At 55.8% G+C, this 14,777-nt stretch overlaps 4 protein-coding genes across 4 annotated transcripts; 2 read left to right on the top strand and 2 right to left on the bottom strand.

Moving 5' to 3' along the window:
* Nucleotides 1-33: 33 nt before the first annotated feature.
* On the bottom strand, nt 34-6,690 carry TRAVEDRAFT_152951 (glycosyltransferase family 24 protein). The gene is made up of 29 exons (XM_008043942.1): nt 6,431-6,690; nt 5,949-6,335; nt 5,366-5,808; nt 5,070-5,310; nt 4,796-5,008; nt 4,711-4,741; nt 4,396-4,656; nt 4,085-4,342; nt 3,969-4,028; nt 3,714-3,909; nt 3,563-3,657; nt 3,181-3,507; nt 2,992-3,128; nt 2,795-2,935; nt 2,625-2,724; nt 2,510-2,572; nt 2,397-2,458; nt 1,755-2,348; nt 1,597-1,705; nt 1,453-1,548; nt 1,057-1,400; nt 971-1,007; nt 900-911; nt 780-846; nt 694-728; nt 614-640; nt 542-554; nt 428-486; nt 34-376 (listed from the first exon to the last, which is right to left on the bottom strand). Exons 1-29 carry the CDS (start codon nt 6,547-6,549, stop codon nt 242-244), a joined length of 4,662 nt encoding a protein of 1,553 aa, XP_008042133.1. The 5' UTR covers nt 6,550-6,690; the 3' UTR covers nt 34-241.
* Nucleotides 6,691-7,114: 424 nt separating this feature from the next.
* Nucleotides 7,115-8,068, top strand: TRAVEDRAFT_130961 (NAD-P-binding protein; the record flags this gene model as incomplete). Its single annotated transcript, XM_008043941.1, has 5 exons — nt 7,115-7,149; nt 7,206-7,455; nt 7,513-7,743; nt 7,808-7,877; nt 7,938-8,068. The coding sequence occupies 5 exons, from the start codon at nt 7,115-7,117 to the stop codon at nt 8,066-8,068; spliced, it is 717 nt and encodes a 238-aa protein (XP_008042132.1).
* A 705-nt stretch (nt 8,069-8,773) lies between these two features.
* Nucleotides 8,774-10,195, bottom strand: TRAVEDRAFT_50829 (uncharacterized protein; the record flags this gene model as incomplete). The annotated part of the gene is made up of 9 exons (XM_008043724.1): nt 8,774-8,875; nt 8,939-9,001; nt 9,079-9,251; nt 9,319-9,544; nt 9,593-9,605; nt 9,671-9,843; nt 9,909-9,949; nt 10,047-10,110; nt 10,169-10,195. 9 exons carry the CDS (start codon nt 10,193-10,195, stop codon nt 8,774-8,776), a joined length of 882 nt encoding a protein of 293 aa, XP_008041915.1.
* Nucleotides 10,196-12,139: 1,944 nt separating this feature from the next.
* TRAVEDRAFT_50828 (uncharacterized protein) lies at nt 12,140-14,446 on the top strand (the record flags this gene model as incomplete). Its single annotated transcript, XM_008043723.1, has 10 exons — nt 12,140-12,463; nt 12,526-12,589; nt 12,645-12,724; nt 12,775-12,956; nt 13,027-13,039; nt 13,097-13,201; nt 13,272-13,329; nt 13,395-13,552; nt 13,614-13,676; nt 13,733-14,446. 10 exons carry the CDS (start codon nt 12,140-12,142, stop codon nt 14,444-14,446), a joined length of 1,761 nt encoding a protein of 586 aa, XP_008041914.1.
* Nucleotides 14,447-14,777: the final 331 nt, after the last annotated feature.

The raw sequence follows: 14,777 nt of genomic DNA, 5'->3' as shown, positions 1-14,777 counted from the left end.
TACTTGATCTGTGTCGAAAAGGATTTTGGGCATCTACAGTACGGTCGTGGCCGACTATACGAGTTGTGACGGTCCGCACCATATCACTCTTCCCTACATCAATGCTGGTTGGCATGCATTGGGCTCGAACAGACACCATCTACTGTGCCTTGTTCCTTCCAAATGATGTGGTGCACCTTCACGGCGTTCCCATGATGAAAAGCACGTTATATAATTCACAATCAACACGGCGAAAACGAGCTCAGAGCTCGTCGTGCGGCTTAGGCCTCTCCGCATCGCTCTCCGACGCCGTGAGCCGCTTCGCGAACGCGGAGATCTCTGCATCATAGACCTCCCACTCTGGTATTTGCTTCGCCCGGTCGAGCTTGGGCTCTTTCTGTACACCTGGTTCAGTTTTGTATGCGGGAGGAGATAGGACATCACTTACCGTGAGCGGGTTTTGGCAAAGATCGATTGTCTTCGCACGATCCAAACGGTCTTTGCTACCTAAAACGCCCAGGTGGTCAGCACAATCTCAGAGAAGTTCATACGGTTTACGTACACCACGTCTCGCACTGCGCCGTGGACAGTCCGTCAGCTTGTTCGTCCATATCAGCAATTTATTGATACTCACCCAGAGCCAGTCTTCAGGAAGAGAATACTACGAGAACAGGTGAGTTTCGATGGGTGCGACCTGTTGTCATATGCACTTACGATTGGTACTTCGCGCTGCAGGTTGTTGGGCAGGTCTACGAGCAGTGGGTGAGTACGGTTTGTGGTGCAAACATCGTCAATCCTACCTTGGTCGAGGTTGGCCAGCGAGTTCGGATCTGCGGAGAGTGCTTGATAGTGTCCACGCAGCATATCCTACGATGCGGTTAGGCAAACACGTTGGCCTTCTACTAGCGCAAAAAACTTACGCCTGCAGCCAACTACAATCAGGCGAGACGTCAGCGACTCGGAAGAAAACATAGAAGCACCGTGTACGAACCTGGCGGAACCGAACGAGATCCACTACGTAAAGTGCACTACATGCACGTCAGCAGCTGCGATCAGTCTCCAGCGGGCTAGGCTTACCTGATGTGATATGGCATGCCACGCAGGAAGTCCTTCCAATAGCCAGTCTTCCAGAACCGGAAACCTTCAGTGTCGGGATTGTCGTTACCCATCGGCACGTATCCGTACGGACGGCCACGCAGGTCGATGTCCACAAGCTCCTGGAGGTCCGCGCGCACGATCTGGTCTGCGTCGACGAAGAGAACCTTCTTGAGGTCCATGGGGAAGAGCACGTCTAGGAAAAGGATCTTGTACGCCCAAATGATGCGCTGCTTTTCGGTCTGGGCGCGCAGCCAGGTCGGCCACTTGTAGGTGACCAGCTCGTACTGGAAGCCATACTCGGCCGCGTATTTCGGGAGGAATTCCTGGAAAGCTGATCAGACCATGTATTGCACAAAGGGAGAAGATAGTGCCTACCAAGAACGAAGGTGAGAGGAAGTTGTCGATGAACCAGAACTTCACGCTGCTCTTCGTGTGCCGGAGGACGCTGAGAATCATTATGGACGCGAAACGCTGTGCCCTGTGTCAGCTGGGCTACATAGCAGAGCCTGTCTAACATACCTCGTACAGGTGACCGGACGCGACGGTGAAGATGTTGATGTCGGCTTGACCATCGTCGACAGCCACCAGAGCCTTCTCTTCTTTTTTGCCACCGAACAGCGAGGATACCCTAAAATCTCGTCAGGAGAAGTATCTCGGGGAAGCCGTCTGTCACTCACTTGTTCACCAGGTGGTCGATGACGCCAGCATGCTCATCCCCTGCATCGACAGCATGGGTCCTAAGAACGTCCTCCCTCTCCATCCCAGGCAGTCTCGCCAACCGCGGATAGAGCGTAACACCCTCAAAGCTAGTCACAGTGACCACATCGCCCGCCTCGTCGATCCCAGGACTATTCCAGCCCTCATTGCCCACGCTCTCCATCTCGAAGATCTCTCTACCACGTCCGGGGCGGATCTCTAGGCGGTACACGCCGGGCTTCGTGCGGAACTGCAGGTACCCCAAGTTCGCCATCACGAGCGTGTCGGCGATGGGTGTCGCGTCGCTCGTGACGAGCTGCATCTGCAGCCCGCGCGGAGGGGCACTTGTGTCACCCTCGCGCGCGTGCCCCTCGACCACGAGCGCGTCGAGGTCGAAGACGGCGTTCAGGCCAGACGCGCGGTCTTGAGGGGAGAGGAGGCCGAGTTGGATGTTGTCGAGGTCGTAGACGGCTTCTTTGGGGCGGATGAGCCAGGACTGCGGCGCGTCCATGGCGAGGGTGTAGATGGGCTCAGTGGGCAGGTTCGTGAACTGCGTCTTTGCATGGATCTCATTCCTGCGCAATGTCAGGAGTAGTGGGCGCAGACACAGAAGATATGCTCACCCTTCCTCGTCGAATGCCAGCCTCGGTAGGAGGTTGTAGCGATAGAAGCGTTTGAGTGGGATCTACAGATCGATATTAACACCGGTGCAAGAGGGTGTCCTAGAATGTCCTACCTCGGTATGCCTCATAGGGTTGACGTGGACCTCTATATAGACGCCCGGCATCCCTGACAACCACTACATGCACACGTTTAGACAATATCCACTCTCGAGCGAACTCCTGACGTACCTCCAACAAGCTCGTCCATTTCTGCGCCTCTTGGCCAAGCGGGTTGATGATCGCGCCAATCTGGAACAGCGCAGTCTCCTCGTCTCCGATAGTGAACGCACTGTGCAACGATGCGCAATACTCAGCATACGTAGCTACTCAACACGACGTGTGAGAAAGCGAGCACGTACGTGTATTCCCCAGTGAGCCTGCGGTAGTTCCGGAGACGCGGTTTCTGAGGCGCGTCGAAAAGCCCCGCTTCGCTCGGGTCGGGCTGCTGGATGGAAGAGAGAACGGAGGACACGATGGAGATGATCTCCGCGGCGTCTTCCCTACGTCCAAAAGTCAGCAGACTGCACAAGGAGGGTCAATAGCTGCAGCAACGCACTTAGTAGCTTCGCTTATGGGCTCGTGAACGGCGAGGAGCGCCTCGTACACGGGCTGGACGCGCTTGTGGTGCTCATACGCAGCGAGTGATTCGAAATCGCCGGCGATGAACTCCCCGGGCGCGATAGGCCCGACCACCTGCAGGTCTCAGTGAGTACGCAGTACTTCAGTGAATGTGTGCGCAACTCACCCTTCCGTTGACGATCACGGCCAGCTCGCCCGACTTGAGGCCTAGCGAACGCACGACGAGACGGCACGCGTCGACATACTTCTCGTACGCGTCTACGCTCTCGGGGAGGTCTGCTAGCACGCTATCGGCACTGTCTATGAGAGGCTGCTGCGCTGCATCTTCCGTAGCCTCGTTCAAGCCGAGGATGGAGAGAAGACGCTCAGGAGAGATCTTGAACAGCGCGTCCGCGGTGATCAGCCGCGCGAGGATAGAAGAAGGGCCTGAGAGGATGGGGGTCTGAGATGACGGGGAATGGATGAATGACAGACGGCTGAGTGAACCAGGGGTCTACAAGTCCTGAATCAATGACTGACGAGAGGATTAGTGAACGCGAGGCACTCACTACAGACTTGATCGCCTCTTTGACGAACTCACGACCCTTCTCGCTGTCGAAGTCAGCGACGACGTACGTCGTGAGCGGGACAAGCTCAGAGTCCGCTTCACCCGTAACGTCAGCACGACACGCATCCCGAACGACAAAAGCACGAGCTCACTAGGGTATACGAATACGCCTGCGGTGCTGTTAAGGCCGTTCCGCTCGATGAGTTCCGGGAGGCTGTAGATCCTCAAGCTCCCCGCCTTCTGCGTGGGGTGGATGTACGTGTTCCGGCGCTTAGCTGTCGTCGGCAGGTCGTAAAAGTACGTTGACATGTCCTTGGCTTGTTCCTCCGTGAGCTCGTTCTTGTATATCTACATGCATGGTCATGGTAAGACGCGTGCGTGTAATGGTAGATGCAAGGAAGACGAACCTTATACTGTAGGTGCTGAAGCTGAGGGCTAAACTCCATTTGGAGCGCTTGCAGGAAGGTCTGCAGCGCTGCGCCGTCAGTGTTTCGTACGATAACGACCAGAATGGTCAACGCACATCGTCTAGGTCGAAGTGCTTGCCGTTGAAGAACACATGTCCCTGCGGCGCCGTCGACAGAGTCGCGCTCAACCGCGTCGCATATGTACGTGCAGCGTCCAGGTCGCCCTCGCCGCCCGCAATAATAGTATCAAAGTCCGTCTCGATCCCCTCCGGCAGGTTCTCCTTAGCCGCGAGCAGGTCCTCGAAGTTCGTGCGGACCTGAGACCACACCACACTAGGGCTGACCTGGTCCATCGGCACGCCCCGCTGCGAAATCTGCACGCACGCGCATCAGCACTCTCCGCCCCCTTGAGGATATTCGCACTTACGGAAAGCAGGAACCCCAGCGTGTCGTCCGCGCCGACCACCTCGAGGAGATAGTAGAACAGACGCGCCATGCGCGCGCCGTCCTCGGTCTCAACGAGCGGCGCGACGCCCCAGCGGAACGGCAGGCCGCGGCGGATGAGCGAGTTGACGGTCCCGCCGATGAAGTCGACGCTGCTCGCCTGCGAGAGGTCCGCGGCGAGCACGATGTTGAACAGGTTGTACTTCACCGTCGGGAACTGGCCGGGGTACAGTTGGCGGAGGAGCTGCGCGTGGGCGGTCAGTAACGTGGGGGTGAAGAGGAGTGGGTGGGGACTCACGATCTTGAGGTTTCCGCCCCAGCTCGCATACCTTGGATCGCGGGATTTAGCAGAGGTGCATACACAAAACGCAAGTGCGACCTACCGTTCGTCGTTCTCGATGTCGTTCAACCACCCGATCACCTCACCGCCTTCCGCGCGGTCACTCGCATCGAACAGACCATCGAGCACGCCTCCACTAGCCTGTGCCTGCGCGATAGTGCGGTGCGTAAGGAGGTCCACCGCCTGAGTCGAGTTGAGGCCGAGCGCCATCAGCGAAAGTATAGTCCCGCGCTCCTTCCGAATAGCCTTCAGCAGCCTACGCACACACCAACCTCATCAGCAAACACGCAGTCCAAAGGGTGAACAGTGAGACATACCCGAAAGGGTTCATGTCCTTCTCCTCGATCGCCGCGCCGTTCAGCCAGATCGCGTTCGCGCCGCCCGGCGCCTTCGCCTGGTTCTCCGCGACCTCGTTCAGCAGGCTCTCGTTCACCGTCACGCGGCGTGCGAGCGCGCCCGCGAAGCGCGGGAAGTTCTGCGCGAGCTGCTTGAGCGTCGCGAGCCGCGCGTGCGGTTCCTCCGCATCGTAGACGAGCTGCGTCGCCTGCAGGCCGATGTCTGTTGCCCGGGCGTGAGTGTGTATAATGCGGACCGGAAAGAGGGAGGGACATACCGAGCAGCTCAGTGTCGGTCAGCGGCGCGGTGACGTCGACGGACTCGTCTGCGGGGTACTGCTGCAGGCGGGTGACGATGATGTCCGCTTCGTCCTCCTGGACTTTCGTGGTGGACCCCTCGTCAGAGCTGGAACCACTACCGCCCTGCAGCCGGTCGTCCACGGCGAGGTAGTCCATCTTCTTCAGGTCCAGCGCGACGCCGTACCCGGAGAGGTGGGACCGAACGGCAAGGTCGCGGTCTGCAGGGGGAACCGGACGGAAGACGTAGGCAACGCGAGGAGTTGGGGCGCTGGCGGCGGCATAGAGGTACGAGTGCAGAGCGTGGAAGTTGGGGGACTCGAGTGAGGCGTATAGGACGGCAGTGTGGGGAGGCGAGGACGGTACGCGCGCAGGGTCCGGCAAGACATGGTCGAAAGCAAGCAATCTCGGTGAAGCGGGGGCCCTGAGCGGGGTTAGCACGCGAAACACAGTAAAGAAAGACCGGGGCGATATTCCATGCATTGATTCACCCAAGGCATGGCGTATGTTCAAAGCAGTGGGGAGTTGCATAGTATCATGCACCCGGTGTGAGGAAGGACTTACGTGTGACTCTCTGCTGCTCCCGGTGCATCTATGGAGGCCGTCTGAACGAGGTTTGCAAGAGTTTCGACATCGCACACCACCTCTCCGTACCAGTCTACCCAGGACCCGCAAGAAGTTCTACCCTCGGTCCGCGTAGCATGATGGTCGGTGTAGTACTGATAGAATGCTTCGAGTTTGGGGCTAGCGGAGTGCAAGGCGACGTGCATCTCCGCAGAGACATATGCTCCAGGTTCGGCCAAGAAGTCTAGAGCGAGCGCAGTTTCGAGGACATGCTGGTGTGCATGTGCTGGGGAAGACTTGTCGGAGGGGAGAGGGAAGACAGATGCGTCGGTGACTGCATGAAGGAGGGGGAAGAAGGCATCTGGGTCTTCAATCGATACGGCTTCTCTAGAAAGCAGAAGGGTTAGTTGGTGCGAAAAGTGCACGGGTATGGTACGGCATCACAAGAAGACTTCTTCGAAACTCTAAGGCCGGATACTTACATGCTCTCTAGAAGGATGGGGGCTGCAGGCCATGATGTCCTAAGTTCAATGTTGACCGGAGGGCTTCCAGCGAGCGTGCGGAGGAGGGGCCATGTGAGGAGCGGAAGGAGTCTGAGCATAGCCCGGCTACCGGCTACCGGCGGCTGAGAGACAGCGTGTAGAAGTCAAGTATCCGAGACTACCCAGCAAGCAAGACGGAAGAGAATCTAGAGCAGCACAAGAAACACGGGCTCTAGACAGACGGTACGAGGAGGAAGACGAAGGGAGGAGGCAGGAGGCTGTCGGGCGCGAGTCGGACGCTCTCGCCTGTGTGCGCAGTGCCTAGACGCCCGTCTCTGCCACGTCGCGTCTGCATCGCGCTCACGTGGTCTACGCGCTTGCATCCGCGCGACGCGTCAACTCCCCGAGATTCGCGGAAATTCGTCGAGATCGTCAAAAGTCTCATATATGTTGACGGCCTGACAAACACCTACAGCAGTTGCCCAGAGAAACCCTACTGGGAACTGCGAGCACACTCTCAACCACTCCCATCAGGGGTATCCGCCTGGGCTCGCAAAGCACTCACCAAGCAACTGCGCTTGCTGACTGTCAGTGGATCCCCGACCCGGAGATGCTTCTCATAGCTGAAATATAAGGTCTACATGCGAACGGCAGACACAGTACCCGAGATAAATCACTACTACCATGTCTGACACACAACGAGTATGGTTCATCACCGGGTACGCTGCTGCAGACGAGACCTCAGTTCCACTCGTCTTGACATCGCATCTCGCAGCGCCAACCGGGGCATTGGTCTCGAACTCACCAAACAGCTTCTAGAATCGCCTTTCAACACCATCATCGCCGCGTCCCGAAACCCGTCCCAGGCGACCGCTCTCAGGGCACTCTCCGACTCCGCCAAGGGTAGAGTTCATCTCATCACCCTCGACATTTCCAACAAGGCGTCTGTGCAAGCCTCCGTCAAGGAGACTGAGTCTATCCTGAAGGACCGCGGCCTTGACTACCTCATCAACAACGCCGGCATCGTGAGTACCGTGTCAATCCCCTTCTCAGCAGCGGCACCCAACCCACGCATCCTGCAGAACCCCGCTGGGTTCGACAACGCGTTCTCGATGGACCTCGACAACGTGCAAGCCGCGTTCGCGACGAACGTCATCGGGCCCGCCCACGTCGCGCAGGCGTACCTCCCGCTCGTCGAGAAGAGTGCCGCGAAGACGATCGTGAACGTCTCGAGCACGCTGGGCAGCCTCGGCACCGACTTCGGCCCGCACTTCGCGTCGTACTCGATCTCAAAAGCTGCGCTCAATATGCTGGTGCGTACCCATCTTACTTCCGAGCGGCTGTTGTGCGGGGCTGATTTTTGGGTGCGGTGTGCAGACGGTGAAGCAGGCTTATGATCGCCCGGACCTCACGGTCGTCACTGTCTGCCCGGGACATCTCAAGACCGGTAAGTCGTGAGCATAAGAGTACTTTCACGCACTGACGGAATTCACGTCGTCTGCCTCAGACATGGGTGGCGAAAGCGCGCCGCTGGAGGTTTCTGTAGGGGTTTCGGGCGTCCTAAAGGTGATCCACGGCCTCACCCACGAAGACTCTGGCAAGTTCATCAACCACGCCGGGGAGAGAGTACCGTGGTGATCGGATAACCATCCAGACGGCGGGTCTGCTGCATGTTACACCGCTCGTCGCTCGCAGATCGAACTTGAACTGGCACTACCACACTTCGACATTCAGTCTTTGCGTACAATCCGTGACACAATCATCAGACGTATGCCCGACCGGACATTGCGCCATTATGGTACCACCGCGGCCCTCATGTCCCTTTCTAAAGCCGTCGGAAATAGCAGCATGATTACACGGCCGCAAAATCAGGCGCGTGATGTGGAGAGACGAAGTTAAATGGATGGGAGTCCTTGTCTCTACGACCGACCCTGTTCCACGCCCTGCTAGATCGCCTCGACACCAGGTCGAACTCGTGCACATCGGCACCACAGCGTGCAGCTGTCAAGGAGTGGTAACACCGGACAGCGCAGCGGAATTCCCTTACACCTGTACGTGTCAGAAGACCGAACGAGAGCTATATATCTTGAGTGGCACGTACTACGCTGACAGTTTACGCTCCGAATCGGGACGCCGATGCGGTTTGGTGGCGAACTTCAATTACTTGATGATGACAGGGCCTTATATAAAAGGTAAGGGCGGGGGGTAGCAAGGTACGTCGTAGTTCATGAGTTCGACAATGTTTCAAAAAATGAAAATTTTATGTAAAATGAAGCTGGTCGTATGGTGGTAGTCAAACGCTCGGTCTCGAGTCGTCTGGCGTTTCCAATCAGTCTACGCGCATCACTTCACGTACTCGTTCATGATCAGTGCCGCTGCGCCTTCCCAAGCACATGCGGTCGAGGATACGCGCTGTTGCATTTCCTGCAGGGCATTCCGGCGAACCTATAATAAAGGACGTTGAGATCGTATCGTCACATATCCTCTTACGAAGAAGGAAAGACGCACCGACGTCGAGAACATCTTGACGCCTTCGAGCGCGTGTTTGTATATGTCGACCTCATGCCAAAGCTACATATCAAGTCCCATAACAGATCGAGTTAGTGTCCGAAGCGCTCATATACTACGTGATTTCATGATCAGCGTACCTGTTTCTGGAGCTCAGCAAAGACACCTATGTGCTCTGCATATGTCTTCAGGTACACGACGACCATACACATAGCATTGCGCGTCGATTCCCAGCCTGCGCTCTGGAAAACCTGCAGACACGTCTGCGCCCCCGCATGCTGGATCTGCGCGTCAGCTAACGCATTCTCCAACTCTGTAGCGCAATTAGCCTACGTCCCCATGGGCGATGCCACCACGGCTACAGCGATGGGATGACTCACGCCAAATTTCTTCTTCAAGTATCCGCCGTTCGTCCGTAATCGCAGAGACTTGTTCTGCGTCCAATGTCCCCCGCCTTGTATGTGCGTTTTCTCCGGGTCCACCCTGCTCGTGGGGATTTCCCCAGCCCTCGGCGGGGTCTCTGGGCAAGCTTTGAAGGATATCTGATATATAGGACCTGATCTCAGCTTCGGCCGTGTTGATTATACACAGGCTGCTAGCTATGTGCTGTGAACGCATAAGCTTGGCTCTATGGTGGTTGCGATATATTCATACCCGATCTTGTAGCCTGATATTTGCCATTAGTGTTACGTTCAAGCTCATTATTTGTAACACATGGTAGTACGCACGCACCCTTGCAATTGCCTCTGGTAGGCATTCACGTTGATCTCGGCCTCTTCCACCTCACGAGTAACAGCTGTGTGTCGCGCTTCGACAATCCGCTGCTGTTCCGTGTTAAGAGACTCGGCACGAGTGATCAGGTCTTCGAGTGCGCTACGACGGTTGAAGTCCTGTTGCGCCATGCTCTGGATATGTCATGTATGCTATGGTCAACAATTTAGTGATCTTGCATTAAGTAATTTGCACGTACCACGATTAACGAGTCGAGCTCCGTTATCAGAGCGTCTGTATCTGCACAACAGGAATGGACATGCAGGGAAAGATAGACTGAGGAATCGAGAAATACTGACATCAAGACCGTGGAGATGTAGATCGAGCTTATGCGCACCTTTGATCCCCGCAACAAGCTTCGCCGCAGAGCGTTTACTGAGCTCGAGGACATCGTAGTAGTCCTACCAGCGCAGCTCGAGCGTCAGCTATGCACAATGTCGAGTGAAGAAGAGAACGTACGCTGGCAAGCCCTGCCCATAAGGTCATATCACTCCTCTGGGTGAAATCGTCGATGCGAAGGATAACAGCAGCGATGTCTGAGGTTGCGGTACGCAAACATCGGTCTGCAGTGGCAAGCGCGCGAATTCCTTCAGCACAGCTGATGATGAGTGTCTGAGGGCACGGAGAGCACATCACAGCGCAACGGGAAATGGGAGAGGAATGCAGGGTACAAGGGACGTTTTTTAGGCCTAAGCACTCCAGGACTGTCGTTCGGAGAGTGGTGTCCCCGGTCAGAGAGCGTGACCTCGGTCGAGCATCTTCGTGCGTCAGAGCCAAGAGACAGCGATAAAGTGCCAGCGGTCTGGGCTGCGCGCTGCACAGTACGCTTCCCTCCTGCCCGCCCACGAGTGAGCTATACTGAAACAGGGAAATTGTTCAGAAAAGGGGACTCACTTTGCGATGGACGCCAGCATATGGTTCTAGTGTAAGTCGACAAATAATTACCCTCTAACCCGAGTAAGGAATCGGCTTCCCAAACCTACCAGAAACGAGGCCCCGAAGTGCAGATGATAGTACATAGTTTAGATCACATCCACGCCACGCGCGTGGTGGACCAGAGTCGGGGTGTCATCTATGCTTCGATATCATGTGTCCAGCGGATTGTGGGGTATTTGAACGGCCTGAGAATTTGACTATGTCCGGTAAAAAGACGCCCATCCGCCCGACAATATCCCGACCTGTTGGAGGCGGCTTCCGTTGGTGTTGTGTGCGCCACATGGCTTCTTGCATCTCCGTGGACGGCGGGCGCAGTCGATTAAGTGCCTCCCTGGCCCTTTGAAGCGGCAGTCCGAGCGTATTCGTGCAAAAATGAGGCGGGGATGCGAGCCCGGTTATGGCCACAGAGGCGCTATGCGGGGCAGGTTTTGTTGCGTGTTGGGGGATATGCGACGATCACTTACTAGAGGTCATACTCAACTATCAGCATCCTTACTATGAGAGTAGTCAAGTGCCTACGTCCGCAGTGGCGAGTGCCATGAGCTCGCGGACGTGCGGAGCAGGGCTGGACTACTCACTAGTATAGCATCCATACGTCAAAACGTGTCGCACTGACACCAGCAGACCTCTCAAAGATCCGGACTTCCACCTCCACGTGTGGAGGTGGTCTACGAGTTTAGTCCCGCAGATGGTGCGGCGGGCCACCACGGTGCAACTAGAAAGTTCAAACCCGACGGCGGGCGTGCCGCCGTCTGCCGCCGTGCGGCGGATAAGTAGCGCTGGTGCTACAGGACTGCCACTGGTGGCTGAGCCTTGCGCGCGAGCGCGCGTCGGCCGTTGGCAGATACAGTCCGCCGACTTGACTTATCCTTATCCCCACCAACCATCCACGTACTCATATCCCCTCAGAGCTCACGGACAGGACGGTATAAATCTGGGCGCGGAGTCTTCCAGAATCATACGGTCATGGTACAAGCCAAAGGTGCGTATGGCCCAAGTCCGCGAAGTTGAAATTGATACAACTTCCTTTTTTGCGGCGGCCACCGTGGCCCGCAAACTGCAGGTATATTTCTCGAGATCCCTATCAGTATTTGGATATACCAGTGCGTTTTTGGAGTTACCGTCGGCGGTGGCAAGGCATATAGTTTTGATGTGCCACAGTTAGCAGCTGTCATGAGCCGGCGCTGAAACCGAACTGCATCTGCTATCCATGGTATATAGGGACCAGGCGGCGATGATGGAACAGAAGTCGAGAGCACATTGTCCGCCACAAAAAGCGCTAGTTGTGGTAGCACAGTCGCTCGCCCGGAGTGTCGACCTCCGGTACTCTGAATGGAGGGCTTTTCCTTGCTCTCTAATGACGATGAGGCGTTGCGTATTTGCGTTAGAAGCCGGCCAGTGATTGGGATAAAGCCCTGTCGACCAAAAGGTCCGCCCTTACTCCAACGCTCTCTCTCAACCCTTCGCTCTGATCTAGCCGCATCCAACCCCAAGATGACACCAAGAACCGTCACGCTCACCGTACAAGCACAAGCGACGTTCCAGGACTCCGAGAAGACACAGCACAACAAGGAAACCTGTAGCAAAGAGGTTACACCGAGCGACTTGAGGACACATCGACACTGTCTCTACGAGCTCAGAAACAACGTGAAGACCCGCGCCCCCCTGGAGATTCGGCAGCTCAACGCCGACCTCTTGAATATCGATAGTCAATTTCAGCAAATCAGCACGGAGCTGCTCAAGTTCGATGCGGAAGCGTTCGTTGATAACAAGCAAGAGGCCCTGGTGTTACATCCTACTTGGAAGTCACATCACGAGGTGTGTTGTCGAGTTAGACTTCGACTTCATTCACGAAGCTCACCGTACGCTTCAACCTCTAGAAATTCAAGGAGATATTGAAAAATAGTCGCGATACTGCGAGCAGGGCTTGCGCTGTAATGAAACGTAAGAGTAACATTAACATCTCTTTCAACTTCTCTAAATGACTTTGTGCTGGCAGTATACAACGAAGCGATACTGGCCAGTATCAGTGCAGAGAGTATTTGCGACATCCAGAAAGAGCTGAAGAGGTTCATGGAGGTATGGACATCTCGTGCAGAGTGATCACCGTGACCTGAGTTACCGCACAGCTCGTCGCGAAGGAGAAGAGATACGCCTCCGCTACCCAGCGCAGCTTCAAATTGCTGGCAGAGCAACTCCGTCTCTTCGCCGCGGTGATCGATATCACGCTGTCGCGTGCAGGTGTACATCTCAGTGGCGAGTTACGGAAGACGCGAGCGCGTCTCCCCCTGCTGCAGAGCAAACTCCGTATGTGCGTCACAGCGAGTCGCACTTGCATATGCCTAGCTTGCACAGGCTGACGCCTTTGCCGTCTTTTGCAGGATGGAAGCCAAGGTAGACGTCTTGTTCCTGACTGTACCTCCGCAATGTCTAAATGTACTGTCCACGCAGAACCGCGCCATGGGTACCGAGTTTTTGAAAGAACTCGTTGCTGGTGCTTCTTCTGTGGCTTTGACTCTCTATACGCTTTGTCCACGCTCCGTTGGAGAGGCTTTGGTACGTCCTACAGCGACTCTCCTTTTGCGGTAAGAGTATGCCCAATGGCTGACGACGATACGTTCTCCAGGGGAAGATTAACAAGCTTGATGGAGGAAAGTATCTCCTCGGGACGCAGGAGCAGGAAGGTAAGCAGGCCACCACAGTATTGAATAATTCTCCTTGCCTTCTTACGAGTCCTGCTTTCGTACAGCTCTCCGGAACGAAATTGCCCAATGTGAACACGGGATTGCCGCCCTAGAGGCGAAGGATGCGCGGCTCAAAGCATACAAGAGTTCTCTGAAAGGGACGCAGAACGAGGTTCGCGCGATAGCGAGTAAGGTCGACGTCATCTCCAGCATTTGGGTATCGGTGAGTATATGTATGCGGATGATATGTGCTTGGCCATAACCGAAACTATGATGACCTATAGCTTGCCGCGGATATGGAGAATTTACACTGCCAACTGAAGATAGCGACCAACATAGAGCCCACGGTGGGTTTCTGAGTCTATAGACCATTGTCAATAACATACTGAAGCGTTTATCGCAGAGCCTGTTCCACAAGAAGGTGGCTTCCGCACGGGAGCTATTCCTAGACCTCTCCGCAGCTCTCGAGGAATACGGACGCGGCACTCTCCCGGCTGAGCACGGTTGCGCTCAGACAGTAGAGTGCGACATCGACGACACTGCTGGGAGTGCAACTTGCAGAAACCCGTGCAACAACCGGGCCCCCACTGGATGTGTCCCGGTCATCAGCACTGCGCCGGTGTGTGTTCGCAGCGTCAGGGTGGATGACAAGCCGTCCTGCCGAGCCCGGTCGGTCAACAAGATCACCAAAAACGTCGGGAAGGAGGTCCATTGCGAGCCCAATGGGAGCGCGAGCGACGGGCAGATTGGTCCAGGAGTCGAGAGGATAAACTGCTGGCAGCGGATTTGCAGGGCAACATGCAAGGCGAAGAAGCCGGATGACAGCAAGCGGCCTTGCGAATATCTGAAGGCGGACGGAACGACACTCGATAACACTGGGGATGGAAACTGTGGTGGACGGGACAAGCGGGGCACCGCGCGAGTCGACAGGGTGGTACAGGGGGACTGCGACGACGGGGAAATTGATAGGATAGTCAAGACAACGGTCAAAACCACGGAGACTATCTTCAAGACCAGGGGGAGACATCATAGTGAAGAAGTCGTCGGAAAGCATGAAGGGGTGACGTGCAAGGCAAACGGCGGTACTGTGAGGTGGGAATTCGATTGCAGAGCCTGACGGAGGACGGGAAGGACGCGGCGAAGGGGAAGAAGTAACAAGTAGTGGAATAGCGTGCGGACTTGAGGTGCGAAGCGAGGAAGCTGGGTCGACCTTGTACATCAGGTTTTGTTTTGTATATTCTGTTCCCCTACCGCGACGTCATCTGCGGCTGTGGATTGCTTGTATCTTGTACCATCATGCAACTTAAATATCTCAGGATCGCGGTTATATGTACATTGCCCACAGATATCGTGATTCGAACGGATCATTCGAGTGCATTGAACCCGCGTTTATACGCATAGGGAAGATAGCCGGAACAGAAAACAATAGAGTAAGCTGTAGGGCTTGA

The sequence above is a fragment of the Trametes versicolor genome, assembly GCF_000271585.1.
Source record: "Trametes versicolor FP-101664 SS1 unplaced genomic scaffold TRAVEscaffold_10, whole genome shotgun sequence".
Taxonomy (NCBI): Eukaryota; Fungi; Basidiomycota; class Agaricomycetes; order Polyporales; family Polyporaceae; genus Trametes; species Trametes versicolor.
The sequence above is the reverse complement of the archived record's forward strand: the minus strand, read 5'-3'. Positions and strand labels throughout refer to the sequence as shown.

Coding starts and splice junctions, on each gene's coding strand:
- TRAVEDRAFT_152951 (XM_008043942.1), bottom strand. CDS start 6,549: ATGCTCAGACTCCTTCCGCTCCTCACATGGCCCCTCCTCCGCACGCTC. Junction 3,658..3,713: donor AGGCGTATTCGTATACCCTA/GTGAGCTCGTGC, acceptor TTACGGGTGAAG/CGGACTCTGAGCTTGTCCCG. Junction 2,573..2,624: donor AATGGACGAGCTTGTTGGAG/GTACGTCAGGAG, acceptor GTGTGCATGTAG/TGGTTGTCAGGGATGCCGGG.